At 38.6% G+C, this 23839-nt stretch overlaps 1 protein-coding gene across 5 annotated transcripts in view; it reads left to right on the top strand.

Moving 5' to 3' along the window:
- The window catches only part of LOC149849176 (Aldolase-type TIM barrel family protein), a 107278-nt gene extending 84679 nt beyond the window's left edge, over positions 1-22599 (top strand). For 2 of the 5 annotated variants that reach the window (XM_089998830.1, XM_089998856.1), the window contains exons 9-10: positions 21186-21254; positions 22302-22599. In XM_089998830.1, the coding sequence (XP_089854956.1) occupies positions 21186-21243 (58 nt within the window). In that variant the 3' untranslated portion in view covers positions 21244-21254; positions 22302-22599. Of the gene's footprint in view, positions 1-21185; positions 21255-22280 lie in introns of those variants that run through there. The other 3 variants (XM_089998847.1, XM_089998839.1, XR_016430751.1) reach the window with 3 other exon arrangements.
- Positions 22600-23839: the final 1240 nt, after the last annotated feature.

Below are 23839 nucleotides of genomic sequence, written 5' to 3'. Positions count from 1 at the left end.
AATGTCATCAACATATATAATAAGAAGTGGAACGATGTCCGTCTTCTGGTAAATAAAGAGCGAGTGGTCCAGAGAGCATCTTCTAAAACCATAACCTTGAATTTGCATGGAGAAACTTTCAAACCAAAATCGAGACGCCTGTTTCAACCCATACAGAGATTTTCTTAGCTTGCATACCCAGGCAGTAGGATCCTTTCTCAGCATACCCAGGAGGTTGCTCCATATATACTTCCTCCTTTAAATTTTCATGCAAGAATGCATTTTTAACATCCATCTGGCTATGCTTCCATCCTCAATCGACTGCTAGGGATATGATGACACAAATTGTGCCCATTTTGACTACAGGACTAAAGGTTTCATCATAATCTTCACCATATTGTTGTGTGAATCCCTGATCAACAAGCCACACTTTATATCTGTCAATACTTCCTTCAGGCTTATATTTTGTTTTATAAACCCATTTTGAGCCAACTATATTCTTTCCTTCTGGCCGAGGTACTATTTCCCAAGTTTGGCATTCATGAAGAGCTTCCATTTCTTAATTCATAGCCTCAATTCAATGACGAGATTGAAGAGCTTGACTAAGATAAGTGGGTTCATTTTGCTTTGTGAGCTGAGATAAAAATAACTTAAAATCAAGAGAAAAGGTCTCATAATTCACCCATCGCTGAATAGGATGCCTGATGTGTGAAGGCCTTTGAGCCAGAGCATTAGGGATGATTTCCACATCCTTTGGTCCTATATTTCTGTTCCTTCTAGTGTATATCTGTCCAGAGAAGCGTGCAACTGGAGGTGGTTCAACTGGTGGTGGTTCAACTGAAGATGGCTTAACATACATCTGTGAGTCATCCAATTCCCTACTCAAGTCGAAGGAAGGACAAGTTGCCTGACATGTCTCTTTTGTATTGGCAAAAAGATCTGCGCTCATCCATGGATCATATACCTCTACTTCTTGAGATGGCAACGCTTCAGAGTCATTGATCTTAAAATATTGCTCATCGAAAACATTTCTGGAAGTCCTAATACGTTTTGTAGTAGGGTCATAGCATTGATATCCTTTGTATTCATCTGCGTACCCAACAAATCTGCACTTAGTGGCCTTGTCCTGAAACTTATTTCGCAGAGATGAATCAATATGCATATAACATGTATAACAAAAAACATGCAGCTCATCATAAGAGGAATGTTGCCCATATAAAGCATAATAATGAGATTTCCGATCCAGAAGTACCATAGGAAGATGATTTATGACATGAACAGATGTGTGAAAAACTTCTGTCCAAAGTTCATGGGGACATTGCTGCCATGTAACATGCTCATCGCACTCTCGACAATATGTCTGTGTTTCCTATCCGCAACCCCATTTTGTTGAGGGGTATGGGAGCAAGAAACTTGTCGAGTTATTCCCTTATTCCGAAGAACGGCAATAAACTCGTTCGATGAATACTCACCTCCACCATCACATTGTAAGTGCACAATATCACAAGAAAATTTTGTTTTGACCATCGAATGAAATTCTCGAAATATTTGGAAAACTTCATGCTTGTGTTTCAAGAAATATATCCAAGTATAGTGGGAATAAAAATCAATAAAAATAACATAATAACTACTTCCAGAGAGAGAAGGAATAGGTGCGGGTCCCCAAACATCGGAACAAACAATTTCAAATGGCTTTGAAGCTCTTTTATTAATAATATGAAAAGACAGAACATGACTTTTGCAGAGTTCACATGATGAACATTTTTTATTCTCTAAAAAGAAACATAAACTAGACTCTGGAAGAAGGCCATCAGAGACAAGACTTTCAACGAAACCCCGACTACAATGTCCCAAGCGACTGTGCCAGATATTTGGCTTATTACAATGAGATAAATTAAAAACTTTCAATGGAATGAAAGACAAAGACTCTGAAGACGAAGACACTGAAGAATGCTTGGATGACTTCAACTGGAGAACTGGAACTGAGGGAATCTCCTTGAAGACATACATGTTTTCTCGTCACTCCCCCTTAGCGAACGTCTCCTTCGTTCGTAGATCCTTAACATAAACAGAAGAGGTAGTAAATACGACTGAAGAATTCATATCCTCAACAAGTTTAACTACAAAGACAATGTTCTTTTTAATATTAGGAGCAAGAAGAACATTAGACAAGTGAAGTGTGGACTTTGACATAGGAATATGTGCACTGTCAGTATGACTAATGGAGTGATAAGTTCCATCTCCCGTTACTATACTACCTTTTTCTAGATAAGGCAATAAGTGAGATAACTTGCACGCATTACCCGTGACATGTGTGTCAACATCAGAATCAACGTACCATTCTCCTTTATTTTGCTTGATCGTCATCTGTGATAATGCTGATAGTAAAAGTTATTGCACATCTGTAGATGGCGCTTTCGTGTCCACAGTAGTAGCTGTCTTATTCTCAATTTTGTTTATTTTTCCCTTGTTCTGCAGATTAAACCAACAATCAACTTTCATGTGTCCTCTTTTGTTACATAAGAAGCAAGTGGGCACTCTCCTCTGATTCCCTGCATTAAAAACACCTGAAATATTAGGTGTAGGTAAGATACCACGTCCTCCCTGCCCAAAACGTTCGCGACCTCGGCTTCGACCTACTTGATGCCCTCCATTTCCTCGTCCAAAACCTACAGAAGTGTCCATGGCCAAGACTGAATGAGAACGAGCTGATTCATTTCCTTCTGGCCTTTGTTTCATAACCATCTCATGCTGGAGAAGTTTCGCTTGAAGGTTGTCAAAGGTGGGCAAGTGGGGAAGGCAAGACAAAGCTGTGGTAAACATGTCAAAATCAGGGCCCAATTTATTGATAAGTTGTTGAACTTTATCTTTATCTGAAATAACACTTTCAATAACCTCAATTGGTCAAAAATACTCTTCAAGCGGCCTGTGTATTCCATAATTGTCATGGAGCCTTTCTTCAAACTTTGAAACTCATTTTTTAAGTACATAACTCGGGCTTCTGATATTTGAGAGTATGTCTGAGACAACTTACTCCATAGATCTGTCGCAGTGCAATCATCTGAAAGAGTAGCCAACACTTCTTGAGAGAGTGTTGACGTAATATAAGCAACCAAAGACTAATCCCGTTTCCTCCAAACTGTATACTCTGGATTCTTAACAAATTTAGTAATTGTATCACCCTACTCATCCTTGGTTTCCTGCAAAATAAGCCGTGGTGGTATAAGAACAAAACCATCCAGATGTTCATCGAGATCCTGACTCCGTATAAACGAAAGTATTTGTCTCTTCCAGGTCAAGAAATTAGAATGAGTAAGTTTTTCGGTAACGAGCTGATTCAAGAAATTTACAGAGGAACCAGATGACGAGGAGTAATCCATAACAATGGGACAACGAATAAGCAAACAAGACGAATGAAGAGAAACAAACTGATTTGAGATCACTTAATCAATTAACAGAGCTTCAATAAAACATGTACCTGTGCTATCAATACCTTGAAAGGAAACCTTTTTTTTTTTAAATTGAGATTGACGTGCAAATTGTAAACTGTTATAATCTGCTTATAGACGTTGCACAAAAAACACTAATTGGAAAGAATTAAGATTGACGTGCAGATTGTAAACCTTTTTTATTTAAATTAAGATTGACGTGCAGAAGGAAAGAAAAACTGATATGCACGTCTGACAGCAATAAGAAAGAATGAAAAGAAAAACTGATATGCGCGTCCATCAACATGGAAACAAAAGTTTCACAACCACAGAAAGAAAAGGAATCAGAGAGGAGGAAGAGGCTGCAATCAAAGAGGAAGCTGCAGTCATTTTGTTTTACTGATAGCCGTCGTTGATGTTAAGGAAAGCTGCAGATGGTGAAGAGTACTATGAAGAAGAAGGAGATGCAAACGTTAATGTTGCAGTCGTTAATGATGAGGAGTACTATGAAGAAGAAGAATGAACAAGCACTAGAAGTTGAAAAGGAAAGAGGAAGAGTAAACGAAGAGACGAATCAAAACCTGCTTCTTCAGATCTCGCTGGAATCAAAACCTCCTTTTTTAGATCTCGTTGAACACGCTTCTGGTAGGGTTCCGCAACCAAGCTCTGATACCATGTGAAACTTCGTGAGGGATCTGGTCAGCCTGCACAGGAAACAGGTGTTAAAATATGGTATGCGTATGGATCTGGATCCAGATCCATATGCACGTTATGTTTTATCTTTTAACACATGCTCAATGCCATTTCATTAATGACATGTCTGTAATTTTTCCAGCATTTGTATTTTTCCCTATTTATAATGTTTAGGGCTGGGAGGTTGGATTAACGTGTGCCACCCCCAACCATTGTGAATCTCCTTCTCTCTCTCTCTTTTCTTAGTTCTTGCAGTGAAGGCTGAGCCCACAGAGAATCTCATATGGTATCAGAGCCCACAGAAAAAGAGCTGTATCAAAACAGTTTGCAGAAGTTACCAGAAATCAGAAAAAAAACTGTATCAAAACAATTTGCAGAAGTGCAGAAGTTACCTTGAAGGAGAAAGAATCGAAGGAGGAATGGACGAGGAAATGGAGGGCATCAAGGAGGCAGAGGCCGCAGACGTTTTGGGCAGGGAGGTCGTGGTATCTTGCCTACACCTAATATTTCTGGTGTTTTTAATACAGGGAATCAGAGGAGAGTGCCCACTTGTTTCTTATGTAACAAAAGAGGACATGTGAAAGCTGATTGTTGGTTTAATCTACAAAATAGAGGAAAGGTAAACAAAATTGAAAATAAGTCTGCTACTACTGTGGACACGAAAGCACCATCTAAAGATATGCAACAACTTTTGTTATCAGCACTGTCACAGATGACGATCAAGCAAAATGAACAAGGCGAGTGGTATGTTGATTCCGGCGTTGCCACTCATGTTACGGGTAATGTCGGTAAATTATCTTACTTATTGCCTTATTCTGAAAAAGGTAGTATAGTTACGGGAGATGGAACTTGTCACTCCATTAGTCATACTGGTAGTGCACATATCCCTATGTCAGAGTCCTCACTTCACTTGTCTAATGTTCTCCTTGCTCCTAATATTAAAAAGAACATTGTTTCTGTAGCTAAACTTGTTGACGATATGAATTCTTCCGTCGAATTTACTCCTTTTGTTTATGTTAAGGATCTACGAACGAGGGAGACGTTCGCTAAGGGGGAGCGACAAGGAAACATGTACGTCTTCAAGGAGATTCCCTCAATGTCTTCACCTTCAGCCCTAGTCCTCCAATTGAAGTCGTCCAAGCATTCTTCAGTGTCTTTGCCTTCAGAGTCTTTGCTTTTCCCTTTGTTGGAAGTTTTTAATTCATCTCATTGTAATAAGCCAGACATTTGGCACAGTCGTTTGGGTCATTGTAGTCGGGGCTTTGTTGAAAATCTTGTATCTAATGGTCTTCTTCCAGAGTCTAGTTTATGCTCATTTTTAAATAATAATAAATGTTCCTCATGCGAACTTTGCAAAAGTCATGTTCTTCTGTTTCATATTATTAATAAAAGGGCTTCAAAGCCATTTGAGATTATTTGTTCCGATGTTTGGGGGCCCGCACCTATTCCTTCTCTTTCCGGTAGTCGTTACTATGTTATCTTTATTGATTCTTATTCCCGTTATACTTGGATATATTTCTTGAAACATAAGCATGAAGTTTTTCAAGTATTTCGGGAATTCCATTTGATGGTCAAAACAAAGTTTTTCTATGATATTGTGCACTTACAATGTGATGGTAGGGGCGAGTATTCATCAAACGAGTTTATTGCCTTTCTTCGGGATAAAGGAATAAGTCGACAGGTTTCTTGCCCTCATACACCTCAACAAAATGGGGTTGCGGAAAGGAAACACAGACATATTGTCGAGAGTGCGATGAGCATGTTACATGATAGCAATGTTCCCGTTAGTCTCTGGACAAAAGTTTTTCATACATCTGTTCATGTCATAAATCGTCTTCCTATAGCACTTCTTGATCAGCACTCTCCATATTATACTTTATTTGGGCAACATCCTTCTTATGATGAGTTGCGTGTTTTTGGTTGTGTATGTTATGTACATATTGATTCATCTCTGCGAAATAAGTTTCAGGACAAGGCCGTTAAGTGCAGATTTGTTGGGTATGCAGATGAATACAAAGGCTATCGATGCTATGATCCTACTACAAAACGTATTAGGACCTCTAGGAATGTTGTTTTTGATGAACAAAATTTTCAGGTAAATGACTCTGAAGCGTTGCCATCTCGAGAAGTAGAGGTATATGATCCATGGATGAGCTCAGATCTTTTTGCTAATATAGAAGAAACTTGTCAGGCGAATTGTACTTCCTTTGGCTTGAGCCGGGGGTTGGATGACTCACAGATGCGTGTTGAACCAACCCCAGTAGAACGCTTCTCTGGACAAATATACACTAGACGAGACAAAAATATAAAGCAGAGGAATGTGGAAAGCATCGCTAATGATCCGGCTCAAAGGCCGTCACGCATTAGGCATCCTATTCAACGATGGGTGAGTTATGAGACCTTTTCTCTTGATTTCCAGTTGTTTATGTCTCAGCTCACAAAACAGGATGAACCCACTTGCTTTAATCAAGCTCTTTAATCTCGTCATTGGACTGAAGCTATGAATGAAGAAATGGAAGCACTTCATGAGTGCCAGACTTGGGAAATAGTACCTCGGCCAGAAGGAAAGAATGTAGTTGGCTCAAAATGGGTTTATAAAACAAAGTATAAGCCTGAAGGAAGTATCAACAGATATAAAGCACGACTTGTTGCTCGGGGATTCACACAACAATATGGTGAAGATTACGATGAAACTTTTAGTCCAGTAGTCAAAATGGGTACAATTCGTGTCATCATATCCCTAGCAGTCGACCGAGGATGGAGGCTTAGCCAGATGGATGTTAAAAATGCATTCTTGCATGGAACCTTAAAGGAAGAAGTATATATGGAGCAACCTCCTGGTTATGCCGAAAAGGATTCTACTGCCTGGGTGTGCAAGCTAAGAAAATCTCTGTATGGGTTGAAACATGCATCCCGTTCTTGGTTTGAAAGTTTCTCTATGCAAATTCAAAGCTATGGTTTTAGAAGATGCTCTCTGGACCACTCGCTCTTTATTTACCAAAAGACAGGCATCGTTATACTTCTTATATATGTTGATGACATTATGATCACTGGGAGCTCAGATAATCATGTGCAAGACGTGAAGCAGTTTTTAATGAAAACTTTCAAGATAAAAGATTTAGGGGAGTTGAGGTACTTCCTTGGTGTGGAAGTTGACAAGCAATAAGATACATTGACACTCATGCAACAAAAACACACTTTTGATCTTCTAGAAAGAGCCGGGATGACGAATTGCAAACCAGTCAGCACTCCGAGTGTATTACATCAAAGGCTGAGCTCTGAAGATGGCCATCTTTGTGTCAACCCAACAACGTATATAAGCCTTGTGGGGATGCTGCAGTACTTGACTTTTACTAGACCTGATATAGTTTATGCTGTCAATCAGGTATCCCAGTTTATGCATGCTCTAACGGAAGGTCATATGGAAGCTGTGAAGCGCATTTTACGATATTTAAAAGGAACTATAGGAGATAGACTAGTTTATCGCAAGAACGATAACCTGCATAGAGGGCTTGAACTCATCACTTATACAGACGCAGATTGGGCAGGAGATCCAGATGAAAGACGATCTGTCTCTGGATATTGTGTATATATTGGACACAATTTAGTGTCCTGGAGTAGTGGAAAACAAAAGGCAGTGGCACAGTCAAGTACAGAGGCTGAATACAGGTCGATGGCTGCAGGCACGACAGACGCTACATGGATTAGACACTTATTGAGTGATCTTGGAGAGACAATTATTCGATCATTTCTTCTATGTGACAATCAAAGCGCAATAAATATTGCATGTAATCCTATTCAGCATAGCAGAACGAAGCACATTGAGATTGATCAACATTTTATATGGCAGAAAGTCGAGATGAAGGAGATAGAACTACGTCATGTTCGAACAGAAGATCAAGTAGCAGACTTGTTTACCAAGGGGTTAACAGAACAACAATTTTGGTATTTGAAGAGCAAGTTGTACATGCTCCAAGACCACGTACAACTTAGGGAGGGTGTTAAAATGTGGTATGCGTATGGATCTGGATCCAGATCCATACGCACGTTATGTTTTATCTTTTAACACATGCTCAATGCCATTTCATTAATGGCATGTCTGTAATTTTTTCAGCATTTGTATTTTTCCCTATTTATAATGTTTAGGGCTGGGAGGTTGGATTAACGTGCGCCGCCCCCAGCCATTGTGAATCTCCCTCTTCTCTCTCTCTCTCTTTTCTTAGTTCTTGCAGTGAAGGCTGAGCCCACAGAGAATCTCATAACAGGAAGCAGAGAAAATGGAGAGAGGGAGATACAGAATGGCTGGGGCGGCTAATATGTTTCACACCACCGAGCCCTAATCTCTTATCATTAAAAGGCTTTTACAAATGGAGACTAAAATATTACACCATAATACTTATATTACATAAGTGCCATTAATGAGAAAAATGTCAGTTGCATAATTAAAAGAATTGACGTGCGTATGGATCTGGATCCAGATCCATGTGCATGCTCTATTTTAACAGTTATATATATATGTATGTATGATACATATATATCAAAGAGTAAGCTTATGCATATTACAACGTGACGTCAATGTAAATGACATAAAGTCAGACTCGATATGCGAAACCACACATCGAGCTAAATAAATTACGTAAGCCATGGACGATGTACGAAACCGTATATCAACAAAATAAATTGCGTAAGCAGTGCACGATGTACGAAACCGTACATCGGCTAAGTAAATCGCGTAAGTAGTGGCTTGTGCACGTAACATTGCGGTGACAAAGTAAATGACGTAAAGCCAGTCTCGATGTGCGAAACCACACATCGAGCTAAATAAACTGCGTAAGCCATGCACGATGTACGATACCGTACATCGACTAAATAAATTGCGTAAGCAGTGCACGATGTACGAAACCATACATCGGCTAAATAAATTGCGTAAGTAGTAGCCTGTGCAGGTAACAACACAACGACAAAGTAAATGACATAAATTTTAAGGGACAAGAATACACAAATCTGCGTCCTTGAGCTAAAAGCATATGTATATATACATATTTATATATATGTATATACATATACATATATGTTAGAAGTGTTCTGCCATTGCCTTTGTATGCAACTTTCTCCTACCTCTGAGATGGTCGAACTCGCTGACGATTCCGAGCGTAGGTCATCAAGTGCTCGTGCCTTGGTGTGCGTGCCTCGTCCGTTGTGCTGATGCAGTGCTGTAACGCCCCAGATTTCCAAAACAAAGCTAAGTTAAATTTTTCATGATTTTTTTCTTCTTTGCAGCGGAACTTAGAAAAACTTTTAGCAGTGGAATCAGACGATAATGAGTCGTCAGTTTTTAAAAATTTTGGGCAAGTCACAGGTACGTGGCCAAACACTTCTTGACCACCAAGGTGTTTCATTTATCAAAACAACTTGTTTATTACAAACATCACTGCCTGGAAAAACAATACTTAGTTTTAATAAAGGAAGCAGTACAACCCTGTCTAGAGAAACACTGGAACTCGATGCCGCCTTACTCCACATATCGCAACGTAGGTCCAACACCTGAAATCTCCATTAAACGGGGTTAGAACCACTGATGGTTTGGTAAGCAAACATTCATCCATATATTCATTCAACTCAAGTAAATGCATTGACCACTCAGGGTCACAGTTCGCAACAACGACGCTCAAGTCTCCACGACTTAGCGTATATCACAAGAGCCTCCTTAAGGTTATGAGTTGATCATTTCGTTCAAGTCTTCATGACTTGGCGTGAGCCTTTTCAGGGTTGTGATTTGAACATCGTGCTTAAGTCTCCACGATTTATCGTAAGCCTCTTCAAGGCCTCCATTGGGATGTCAGACTCAAGTCTCTATACTTGGCACATCTGTACCCTACGAATCTAAACGCAAGCTCCTCGAGCTTCGCTTAGTCGTGTAGATACAACATGAGTCTTTGCCTCATCGGTCTAGTAGTATACCAAATAATGACACATTTCTCAAGGTTATGTAGGACTTGACACAACAACGTCCATTCACTTATACATTTATACATCGCTGTACCTAGAGCTAATACATTGTTTCGATATTAGTGGTTTATCCCCTGGTACACGGGAGAAGTTATGTTCAGGCATTAACGCAATGTTCTGAGGGTTGATTATTTCATGTATTTTAGATACCCCAGAGGCCTGTTGACCCCATCCATGTTAGGACGGTAGTTTTCATATCGGGATAACCCTAACAGGCCGATTCAGATGCATCCTCTGCTATAGTAGTTGGGTTCAATCCTTAGATATTTAAGCATAACTACGACCTCGAAACTCCTGAGTGACTGGAGGTCTCATTGAACTCTATCAGGTTCATAATCAAATACATGTCACTCGCGATTGTACCATCACCGTATGCCACGATGAGCAATAGTTCTGAAGGAGTCTGTCAGACCCGATCTTACAATTACTTATTTGATAAGTGCATGCCATTCGGGCAAGTCAGTGCCTCCCGCACTGAGGACATATGTACCCGACCCCATTCAGTAATCCCCTCTAACATGGTCATCAACCACGGGGTTCATGAGATTTTAAGTCTTATTTATATGCAGGCTTGACTCTGCTCTCGGCATCTACGACCATCATGAGCATCTCACATCTTTCGGGTGGACCATCATGACTCTGCTCTGTTGTGTTAGGGTTGTTGAATACACAGGAACCGAGGCAGAGAGAGAGAGAGAAAGAGAGAGGTTGGCAGAGAGAGAAAAATAATTTTCATACCTTAGGGCTACTCTCCTCTAGTTTAAATAGAGGAGGTTAGTCTCAAGAGGAAATTACATATGGGTTCCTTATTATGAATGAAATATCAAAAAGACACTTTTAAGAATAAAAAAGAATTCAGTTGACTAATCTTAACACTCCCGCTCAAGCTGGAGCATAGATATCGATCAAGCTCAGCTTGTCACAATAATGGGAAAAACTAGGCCTCGCAAGGGCCTTGGTAAAGACATCAACAACTTGATCTTCGGAAGATACATGATCTTTGCAAATATAATCAGCCTGAACCAAGTCACGTACATAGTGACCGTTAACTTCAATATGTTTAGTCCTTTCATGAAAAACTGGGTTGTTGGCAATATATGTAGCAACCCTATCGTCACACACCATTAACATAGGTAGGGATACTTTCACCTGAAGTTCGGTCAAAACTGATTTTACCCACATGATCTCAGCTGCGGTCTGAGCCATCGCTCGATATTCTGATTCAACACTCGACCTGGCTACAACAGTTTGTTTCTTACTCCTCCAGGTAATGAGATTTCCTCCCACAAAAACACAAAATCCAATTGTTGACTTTTTATCTTCGATAGACCCTGCATAATCTGCGTCAGTATAAGCAACAACGTCCAAGGAAGGATTTTGTTTAAACAATAGTCCTTTACCAGGAAATGACTTTAAGTACCTGAGAACCATCATAGCTGCATCCTAGTGAACTTTGGTAGGTTTATCCATGAATTGACTAATTTTACTCACGGCTAATGAAATGTCAGGTCTAGTAACAGTCACATATAACAACTTACCCACCAAGGATCTAAAACTGGTACTACCCACATATTCAGACTTCTCATCGAACATATAAGTTTTGGGATCCATCAGAATGTTAGCTGGCTTCGCTCCTAGCATTCCAGTCTCTTTTAATAAGTCCAACACATACTTTTCTGGTGACAAAACTAAGCCCTCTTTGTTTATTGCAACCTCAATACCCCAAAAATATCAGAGGGAACCAAGATCTTTAGTAACAAAATGTTTCTGAAGATGATCATTTGTTGCAGAAATATCTTGGGCACCGCTTCCTGTTAATATGATGTCATCGACATATACCACCATAACCACAATTCCAGAACTAGTTTTCTTGATAAACAAGGAGTGGTCTGAGGCTGACCTGACAAATCCAAAATCCGACATTACCTCAAATAATTTTTGAAACCATGCTCGAGGGCTCTGCTTCAGGCCATAAATAGCCTTCTTCAACTTGGACACCTTCTGACACTCCCCCTGAACCTCAAAGCCTGGGGGTTGTTGCATATAGACTGTTTCATATAAATCCCCATACAAAAAGACATTCTTGACATCCAACTGAGACAAGGGTCATCCATAGTGCATTACAACAGAGAGAACAAGACGAATAGTGCCAAGACGAGTGACTGGGGAAAAAGTTTCAAAAAAGTCAACACCATAAGTTTGAGTATAGCCTTTTGCAACCAACCGGGCTTTATACCGTTCAATTGACCCATCCGAGTTATATTTAATGGTATATACCCATTTGCAACCAACAATATTTGCATCAGTAGGAGGATCAACCAAGTCCCAAATGCCCCTAGAGCATAGGGCATCCATCTCATCCCGCATAGCGTGCATCCATTTGGGGTTGAAAAGAGCCTGACTATGATGAAGCAAAACAGAGGAGGCAGACAGAGCTGAGATAAAATTCTTCATAGATGCCTCAAGATTAACTTCAGAAACAAAGAAATGGGATGAAGGGTGCACTGTCTCATTTAGCAAGAAAACATATATAATTTTAGAAGTTGACTTATAAGTCAATCATGAAACAACTATGTAAAAATCATCAATCTTACATAATTGAAGACAATTTTGAAAAACATAAATTACTATTATATGTGATGGGTAATCGATGAATGCGTAGAGAAGTATGTGAATTATCACAATCCTTCATATACTAAAATTTTCAATCTCAACCAAACTTTTTTAAGAGCTTCCTACACATAAAAGATTTTTATTGCAACCATGTGTGTTCATTCATGTAAAAATCTCTATATAAAACAAATATTTGTGTATAAACACAATGCTAAAAACAAGAAGTGTGCACAAGGGCACAAGGAGAACTCTCACAAGTGCACAAAGGCATGGAAAAAATGAACTTCAAGCTTTTAATACTTGAAGTCAACATAAAAATAGAAAACTCCTAAAGCCATACACGTGTTCAAGTAGGATTGGCATTAAATTTTTAAAAAACATGATATAAGACCCATTTTTGAGCAATCATATATCTTAGAAAACAAACATGTTTACCAATTTTAAAAAGAAAAATTTTAAAACATGCGAACAAGTGAAATGTGATATGCGAAAAGAAAGGGTTCTCAAGTACCATAAACACTAAATTGTGCAAAATACATGCAAGAAAATAGTTTCATAATGCATAATACTTTAAGAAAAGGGATACATACCAAATAGCTTCAAGAAAGAGAAAAAAACAATGAATACTTCACCATTCTTTGAAGTTTCTTAAGCGACACGCTTTCTGATGCACCAAAGGACAACCCGATCATGACCTTGCTTTGATACCATGTTAGAAAACAAAAGGTTCGATAATGAACCCATAAATGCACACTTAAGGTGCAAATACACAAACCCACTAAGGGGCAACCAAAAACACATAAAGTGCTAAACCCATAAACCCACAAAGGAGTTAAGCCAAAAGGCTAAAAGAACATTTTTTTATTATGAGAAATAGGGTAAAAACCCTTTTACAATGGATCTAAAGCTCCCTCAAGAATCTCAAATACAAAAGAGAGGACCCCCTTTTATAGGGGTTACATTGAGGGGCTCCAATGTAGTCGTTGGAGCCCCTCCAACGATCACAAATGTAACCGTTGGAGGGGTCCAACGTCTACATTGGGCCCCCCAAGGTGGTACGAATATCAAAAAGAAAATAAGAAAGAAAAAAACTAAAAGAAATAAAAAAGTACAATCATATTCCTAATGGAATATGCGTAAAATGGAAATGACAAAAATACCCTTTTAGGATATTATAAGAAATATATATATATATATATACAAAAGGAATTACAGTTACATTTTAACACCATCATCATCAGAAAGGTTCTTCAAACTGATCTCATAATGTAAAAGTTTAGCCCGTAAATCTTCCAAACTGGGTAAAACAGGCAAGCATGTGAGAGACGTGACAAGAACATGATAGCCTGCTTCTAGTCCGCTTAAAACTTGCTGCACCTTATCTCTTTCTGAGATCACACATCCAACAAGAGCCAACTGATTTGTGATGTTTTTTACCTTGTTCAGATGTTCCATAACAGGCACGGTTCCCTTCTTTAATGACTGAAATTTTCGCTTGATATATAAAACTTTTGCTTCCGACATTTGAGAATAAGTTTGAGCCAACATATTCCATAGTTCAGCGGCTGAACAATCATCTGGAATTGCAATCAGTATTTCCTGTGATAAAGTAGAAGTGATGTACACGACTAGTGCTTGGTTTCTTTTCATTTAAGTCGTGAAGTCAGGATTTTGAATAATCCGAGATGAGACAACCCCTTTATGCGGGGCTGGAGTTGATCCATCTAGATGCCCAGAAAGAGCTTGGCTTCATATGAGGGGAATTATTTGTCTTTTCCAAGTCAAGAAATTTGAATGGTTGAGTTTTTCAGATACAAGTTGACTCAGAAAACTAGAGGAAAGGCCAGAATGAGTAGAAGACGAATCCATATTTTTCAATTATGGATTGCAAACTTTTCAATGCGTTTGGAGTATGGATCCCGTGCTGTGTATCCTATTTTTTTGAAATATTAGTTCTGGTTATGTACTGGAACCACAACACAGGTCCTTATGACGCCCAATATTTCAGAACAATGGATTACGAGAATCCAAAAAAAAATGAAGTCTTTTGTAAAAAAAAAAAATAATTGACCTAACAACAATGAGATGCAGGACTTCTGTTATGAAATACAACAGTCTGGATAAGAAAAAAATAAGGAAGAGATTAGGTGAGAATAACAAAAATGATGTTTAGAAGAAAAGGATATTTAACCAAAACGATTTTAGAAGAAAGGATATTTGACCGATTGAGGCAATAGAAGAGAGAACATATCAGTTTTGACGTGATCTGGTTTTGTGAGAACAAGAAAAACAATTAGAGTAAGAAGAACGGTTAGAGGAGAGAACAAATCAGGTTTGACGTGATTCAAGTATAGATCTGAAAAGAAAACAATATCAGATCTGTCTTAGACTGAATGGAGAAAACAATAGAATATGGAGAAAGCCCATATCTGAAATTTAGATCTGACGTAAAACCGAAGGAAAAAAAAGAAAATGAAAAAGATGGACAGAAGAAGGGAGAAAAGAAATATGAAGCCAACCAACCTTAGTGAGCGTGGATCAGTTCAACTTGCTCTGATACCATGTTAGACTTTGTATTTTCAGCCACGTCAACCTTCAACAGAGAAAGAGGAAGAGAAAGACAAGAGGTTGCTGCAAAGAATAGGTCATTATCGTGACCTAGAAAAGCTGTGTTTATATACAGTGTTTTACAAAAAATACTATAGACGATAATGTCCCTGATTATAAATACAAAATACAAATATATGCACATGTGCAAATTAGAAACACAAAACATAAAGTATGGATCTGGACCGGATGTAAATCCAGAACCATATCTCTTTAACACAATTTTCATAAATTTTTGAAACCCCTTTCCCCTTTTTATACCCATTGTGGTCAACACACACACAAAAAAGACAAGAAAAGGCTTGACAGCATGGGCGGTTCCAGCCTAGGCGGCCTCTAGGCGGTAAAATAGAGTCCACACCCAAACCCAATCGCCCAGGAGGTGGGGGCCTCCTAGGCGTCACCTTTGACAACTAAACTTCAGCCATATCCACGTGGCATAGCTTCATGGTACAGATGTGATTTACATGCTTGATTTAGTTGGGACTGGCTCTTGGATTATCCAATTATGATGCATGAGAGGGATTTTTTAAGGCTTGAAAATCAGTGGCTCATAACTTTTGTAAATATTCAACCATCTAAAAGTCTTGTTTTTTCGTTGAAAAAGATCATGATCCAAGCCTGTTACTATCAAATGTAACCATGCCGAACACATCTGCAAGGTCAGATTTATGAAAAAAATGGAAATGCATAGTTCACACTCCAATTGCCAATTTTCCAGTCAACTCATTCTAGTGGCCCTATATATATATATATATATATATATATATATATATATATATATATGGGTAAATATTGACTACTAATGAAGGTAAGGAAATATCCATTTTTTGGTAGATCAAATGTTATGGACGTGATCTACATGGTTTGTTTAGTAGGAAACTTGTTTTGAATCATGTGATTATTACAAGTAATTAGGTTTTTAAAGGGGTCCAAAAATCAGCGGCGCACACAATGTGCCAAAATTTTATAACTCAAAAGATCACATTTTTACATCAGAAAAGCACTATCCAAGTCATGATCCTTAGCAAACCATGCTGAACACATATATGTGGTTAGATTGAGTCAATACAACTTTCACCTATGATTTCTGGCTCATTAGTTCCTTACCTTCATTAGTAGGAAATATTTTTCCTATATATATATATATATGTTGACACACACATGGACATTCAAAAAAGGTCCCAGCAATCATTTTCTCGTTCTCAGTGAGGTTTATGGAGGGAGAAAGGATTTTGGCAGTTGGGATAAAAACCTAGCGCATTTTTAAGTTTTTCATTGATGTTATATCTAGTAACTGGGTTCAGTCCAGATTTTAATGTTTTGGTATCTTATTCATTTCCTTTCATATGAAACTATGGGGCCACTAGTTTTACGTGAATCTTTTTGAGAACAAACTCGGTGTAGCCTGTTGTAATGGCTTGTTCACCTTAAGTTCTTTGGTTCACCAGGTAATCATTTACCATTATTTATTGTAGTTTACGAAATTGGATGATATTCTCAGAGGTTTTCATTTATTTTTATTGTTATTTTGGCTCACAATGCTTACCTTTCTTATTTTGGTGCTTTAGCTATCTTATTCTCTCCATCTGCCATTGCATTTTTAGCAACCAAGTACTTGTTTCTTTTCTTTTCTTCTCTGTTTTTTTTATGTATGGACATATGTAGTCAAAAGCGAGTCATGAACCTACTACTTAGGCCTAGGCGTCTATGTGGTAGGGTCCTGCTTTGCTGACTAGGTGGTGCTTAGGCTGACTAATCGACACCTATGCTATCCCCTCCTAGGCAGTGGGGAAAGCTTCTTGTTTTTTTTTTCCCTGTTTCTTTAAGGGAAAAGAAAGGGGGTAAAAATGACACTAGGAAAAGAAGAAGATGAGCAGCCTTTTTTCTTCTTTTTTTTGTTTTTTTCCTCTTCATCTTCTCCTCCTCCTTTTTTCCCTTTCTTCTTCCTCTCACCTTCTCCCACTTCTTTTTCTTTACTCCTTGCCACTTGCTGCAACACCCTTCTTCTTCTTTTTTTCTTATTTTCTTGTCTCTTTTTTCTTATTTTTCTTTCTTTTGTTTCTTCTGTTATATAGTATATACACGTGTGTCTGTGCATGCTTTATGATTTTAAGAATTTATTGTATTTTTCAATGTTTTTTATTTTTCTATTTTTTTGGTCCCGTCTAGGCACCAACTAGTGCTTTTGATTACATAAGTGTGGACAAATATTATTATTGAATTTATTAACCTCATCTTGTTCACAGACTTGCTGCGCTTAATCTTGTTTTCATTCTTTTGATCATCCTTTCTCCATTTCTTTGAACTTGACTCAATGTTCTTTTTTAAATTTAGTGAAGCTTATCATGTGTAGTTATACACTGCCGGTCCCAAGCCCGGATAAAGGAGGAGGGTTGCTGTAGGCCTGTGACAGCCAGCATAAAAACTTTGTCATATCCTATGAAAATGAACCAATATGAGAATTTCGTTGGGGCGTTCCCTACTGAGCGACGCGCTGTACTCTCTAGGCCCGGAGGCAGTGATAAATGTGCAAGGGTTGCTAGGTCGTCGCCCAGAAGCGACGCGTCACACCGGCGCCCGGGTGTGGTGTCAAATAGGCAAGGGTTCCCTCACTTTGTTGGACGGGTGGGGGTAAAGAAGTTAGTCCAAGACCATAAAATTAGGTTAGCCACTTGGAACATAGGGTCTTTAACTGGTAAGTTGGTAGAGTTAGTAGATGTTATGTGTAGGAGAAAGATTGATATTTTATGTCTTCAAGAGACCAAATGGGTAGGTGAGAAAGCTAAAGTGATAGAACCTTGGGGATATAAGATTTGGTATACAGGAATAAATAGGAATAGGAATGGAGTAGGGATTGTTATGAGTCGTCAGTTTATAGATAATGTAGTTGAGGTCCGTAGGAAGGGTGATAGAATTTTACTTATTAAATTAGTATTAGGTACGGATATTATTAATATTATTAGTGTTTATGCACCTCAAGTAGGTTTAGATGATTCCATTAAGCATCAATTTTGGGAAGATTTAGATGGAGTAGTACAAGAGACATCTTATGGAGAAAAGCTTTTCATCGGCGGTGACCTTAATGGACATGTAGGCATTAGTAGGGATGGATTTGAGAATATCCATGGAGGCTATGGTATAGGAGAAAGAAATGAAAGTGGAGAAAGGATTTTAGATTTTTGTTTGTCCTATGATATGATCTTAGCAAACACTTGGTTTAGGAAGAGGGAGTCTCACCTAGTAACATTTAAAAGTGGGGTTAATACGAGTCAGATAGATTTTTTCCTACTTAGAAAGAGAGATAGGGGTTGTTGCATCGATTGTAAGGTTATACCAGGAGAAAGTGTAGCTACACAACATAGAGTCTTAATTTTAGATCTTAGAATTAGACAATGCCGCAAAAGGGATAGACATAGGATAGATCCTAGAATTAAGTGGTGGGCACTGAAAGGAGCTAAACAAGGAATGTTTGTAGAGCAGGTAGTTAAGGAAGTTGATTGGTGTCTCGAGGAGGATTCAGAATCAATGTGGAATAAGATAGCGGGTGGTATGAGAAAAGTAGCTAAGGAGGTATTGGGTGAGTCTAAAGGCGGTGCACCACTAGGTAAGGATACATCATGGTGGAACGAGGATGTCAAATTAGCTATTAAGGTTAAAAGAGAGTGTTATAGAAATCTAAGTAAGAGTCGTGATAATGAGAATTTGGAGAAGTATATGATAGCAAAGAAGGCAGCTAAAAAAGTTGTTCGAAACGCGAGGGCTAAGGTATATAAGGAGGTTTATGACAAGTTGGATACCAAAGAAGGCGAGAAGGATATTTATAGGCTTGCAAAGATGAGAGATAGGAAATCGAAGGATTTGGGTATGGTTAGATGTATCAAAGATGAAACGCAAAGGGTTTTAGTCAAAGATGAGGAAATTAAGGAGAGATGGAAAGATTATTTTGATAAGCTATTTAATGATAGTCATGCTCAAGATCTTGGAGACTTCTCCATTCCTTTTCATGAGATAAATCGTGACTTCATGCGCAAGATTCAAAAGAAAGAAATTGCAGAGGCTTTGAAGAAAATGAAATCGAGAAGGGCAGTTGGCCCAGATGGTATACCTATCGAGGCTTGGAAATGCTTGGGAGAGAAAGGTTTAGAATGGTTGACAAATCTTTTTAACTTGATTTGGCGAACAAATAAGATGCCTAATGAGTGGAGGAAGAGTACTTTGGTGCCTTTATATAAGAATAAGGGTGATATACAAGATTGCACAAACTATCGTGGTATAAAACTCATGAGTCATACTATGAAACTTTGGGAGAGGGTGATTGAGTCTAGGTTGAGGAAGGTTGTCATGATATCGGAGAATCAATTTGGTTTTATGCCTGGAAGATCAACTATGGAAGCTATACATCTTCTTAGACAACTTATTGAAAGATATAGAGAGAGGAACAAAGATTTGCATATGGTTTTATTGATTTAGAGAAGGCATACGATAGAGTACCTAGGGACGTTCTCTGGTGGACAATGATGAAGAAAGGTGTTTCTCTCAAGTACATTAGTATAATTAAAGATATGTATGAAGGAGTAGTAACCAATGTCCGCACTTGTGGAGGGGTGACAACCAATTTCCCGATAACGGTTGGGTTACATCAAGGATCTGCTTTAAGCCCTTTCCTATTTGCGATAGTGATGGATGAGCTTACGAGATCAATTCAAGAAAATGTACCGTGGTGTATGTTGTTTGCTGATGATATTGTTTTGATTGATGAGTCTAGAGCTGGGGTTAATGCTAAGTTAGAATTATGGAGACAGACATTGGAAGCTAGAGGTTTTAAGTTGAGTAAGAGTAAGACTGAATATATGGAATGTCGGTTTAGTAAGCAACGAAGTAGTGATGGGAGTGTAGTGAAGCTTGGTGAGCAAGATATACCGGTGAATGATTATTTCAAATATTTGGGATCCATCATTCAAAAGTATGGAGAAATTGATGGAGATGTAAATCATAGGATAAAGGTTGGGTGGATGAAATGGAAAAGTGCTACTGGAGTGCTGTGCGATCGTAAAATGCCATTGCGGTTGAAGGGAAAGTTTTATAGGACAACTATTAGACCCGCTTTACTATATGGTACGGAATGTTGGGCTGCCAAGAGACATCATATTCAAAAAATGAGTGTAGCTGAGATGCGGATGCTTAGATGGATGTGTGGAAATACAATAAAAGATAAGATTCAGAACGAAGAGATACGTAAGAAGGTAGGTGTTGCACCCATTGAAAATAAGATGCGAGAGAATCGTTTACGGTGGTTTGGACATATTCGGCGAAGGCCTAATGATGCTCCAGTTAGAAGTTTGGAGAAATGGGAAAATATATTAGTTAAAAGAGGTCGGGGTAGGCCTAGGAAGACTTGGATGGAGATGATAGGAAAGGATATGAATGCTTTGAACCTCACCGAGGACATGGCGTTGGATAGAAATGATTGGAGGAAAAGGATTCATGTGGAAGACCCAAAATGAATTTCTTTTTTGGTTCATATCGCTGACCCCAATTGTTTTGGGATGAAGGCGTAGTTGTTGTTGTTGTTGTAGTGAAGCTTATCATGATAGAAAATTTATAAGACTCGTGCTGAATCATGATGGGCCCTTTGAACTCACAACGTATGTTAGCCTTGGAGAGCAGAATCTGTTACAACCAGTAATAGATAATATAGCAAGTGCCTGGTCATTATCTCTGAATACTGAACTTTATTATCTGCTCATTTTACTCACACATTTTATGACATGAAGAGAAGTTAGCAGATTGTGCTTTATAAATTGTCACACTTGTTTCTTTCTATCCAGTACTAATGTTGCTTTCCATCTATAGGGAACTTTATGGGGAACAAGATTACTTTTCAGATGTTAATCGCAACCGATTGGTGTGAACGATGGTAAGGTGAGCTGTCTAGGCCTTACCCTGTCTTGGTTTTCACATGCATGCATTTGGTCCTCGTGCGTCTGTGTCCATATGCAAGATTGAAGCCATCCTGTAACCAAGTCAGTTTTGCCTGTTAAGGTGGGCCCTGTGGTCCACAAGCTAAATGATTTCATGCATGCCTCACGCCGTTATGTCCATATGCAAGATTGAAGCCATTCTCTAACCAAATCAGTTTGAGGCATGACTTGGACCAGGATCATCAGTTAACAATCTTGACATTTCATCTGTTAAGGTGAGCCCTATGGTGTGATCTACCACAAGCTAAATGTGATCTAGTCCTGTCACTAAGAATATCATTAAGTGGGATATTCGTTGGATTAATTACTCAGTTTAATCTCACCCATGAAATAAACATGCAAGCTTATTTTTTTATTTTATAAACCGAATAAACCACACCCGTCACAAAGACCTGGTCGTGCTGGCTCAGCTTGCCATACCTACGGTCATCATGCTGGTGGCATAAAACTCTGAGGCTAGAACCCCCATCCCCGGGGCCTATGCTGGGTGTGGGCTTGCGCAGAAGGATGACGCCCATGGGAACCAAACCTTGACCACCCATCTAGCAGCAGAGGCCTATCCCACTATGCCAACTTGTCTTGGGAGCAAACATGCAATCTTAGTTGCTCTAGAGATTTCACACACCATCTAGGGTGTGCCTATGTGATCCTATAGATAATTGGAACCAAGAATGAAATCTATCAGATCATTCTTTCTGTTATTGATAGACATGAGTGGAAAGCATGTCCTTCACACTATTTGCTGTATTTCTTTTTTCCATTTTTCATGCAATCAAACATTCCTGAGAAACGAGGATGGAGCTGTCATTCATAGGATTTTTGTAGATTATTTCTGATGGTCAACTGCCTAACGGCATTTCCCTGTGAGTCTTGTCTTGTTAGCGGCTTTCTTAATATAAATCTTTACTTTTGAAAGGGCGATGTTTAAAACCTCCTTGATTCTAAATAAGTTGAACTGTATTGACAGAAATGGCATATCATTCTGCAGGAACTTATATAAGGGCTACTGTACCACTAAATCACGATTGACCTGCTGCTTAATAATGCTGGGCGTTTTTTTTCCTTTGTTTCTGATGGCCTGTCTTCCAATCTCCATTAGAGATTCTTCTATTAATGAGGATGTTTTTAGTGTTATGCATATCAATTATGATTCTTTGTTTTGGTCTGTTTGGGTAAACTCCTTGAAGCATTCTGATCCAATGTACAAGGTAACGTCTGATGATAAATCTCAATAGATAAGGTCCCGGAAAAAAATGGTGTGTTAATAATCAGTTATTTGTATCTGAGCATTGGAACCATATGCTAGGCATTCGATTAAATTTTCTGCAAAAAGAAAAGCCAATCATACATATAGAATTGCAAATCCTCATTCACCAATTGCCAATTGGTATTTCTTGTGGATGTTTAGCATATTTTCAGATTACCTAATCTGTAAACTAAGAATTACACATCTCTTTTCTTGAACGATTATTTTGGGAGGTAACCATCGGATGGTGCCTGAGAGCAACCTGGCGCTGTGCATCTTCCCTCATTCCACCTGTCTTTGATGGCCCTTGACAGGTTAGGGCTGCGAGGGAGTAGGTTTTATTTTTCCTTCTCACTGGTAACCAAGCTGGGCGATTTGAACCCGGTACCTCTGGGTTAGGATAGTACGGCTCCTGCATCTTCGTGATTTACATATCAAGTCAAAAACTGGATGGCATCTGTGTTGGAGGTCTCTAGAATTGCTCTGAGGTGCACAGTAGTTAGAGGGAGAGAGAACAATGAGAGATTTATTTTTGGTAGATGACCTGCATCTCGATAAGTATCGATGTGAATGCCCGATCTCCTCTTTCCTTGGGTAGCTGTTGCCCAACAATCTTGGATTGCTTCATGGTTTTCCCGCATAAAGGAAAACACTGTCTTGGAGATAACCTCGATGTGCAAGCAGTTTACAAACTGCATTTGGTGGGGATCCTACTTGATAAGGTGAGATTGGGCCCACCTTATGAGAACTATTTGAAATTTGCATGGTCATTTTTTTTCGGATTTTATCCGGATTCAACATCTCTCACTTGGTCATGCATACGGAGTCATGATGCTAGATTTCTCTTTACACTAAGAGTCTTATACATACATCAATAATATAACAAGAAGTAGTTTGCTATTAATCATTCATCTGGATGTCTTAGACATGCCTCAATCCTATATGTGATACATGTTTTAAAAATAATTCTTCTGATATGCTCTTTGTTAAGGGATCAATAATCATATCAGAGGTAGGTAAGTAACTGCTTGTAATTTCATTCTTTTCAATCATGTTACGAATATAATGATATTTTACCATTATGTGTTTATTTTTAAAGCTATTTGCTCTATTTTTTATAAGAGCGATCACTACTTGATTATCATAGTAAATTTGTACTAGCTCATTGGTTATATCCTGCTTTAAATATCTGAAGCAGCTTATTCAAACGTCCAAGGTAGCAGTAGCATTATAGACAACATACTCAACTTCTTGAATATGTTAACTATACAACCTTGTTT

Source organism: Nuphar pumila, chromosome 1 (assembly GCF_984573655.1).
Source record: "Nuphar pumila chromosome 1, dmNupPumi1.hap1.1, whole genome shotgun sequence".
NCBI lineage: Eukaryota > Viridiplantae > Streptophyta > Magnoliopsida > Nymphaeales > Nymphaeaceae > Nuphar > Nuphar pumila.
Note: the sequence above shows the minus strand (reverse complement) of the source record. Positions and strands in the feature narration are given on the sequence as shown.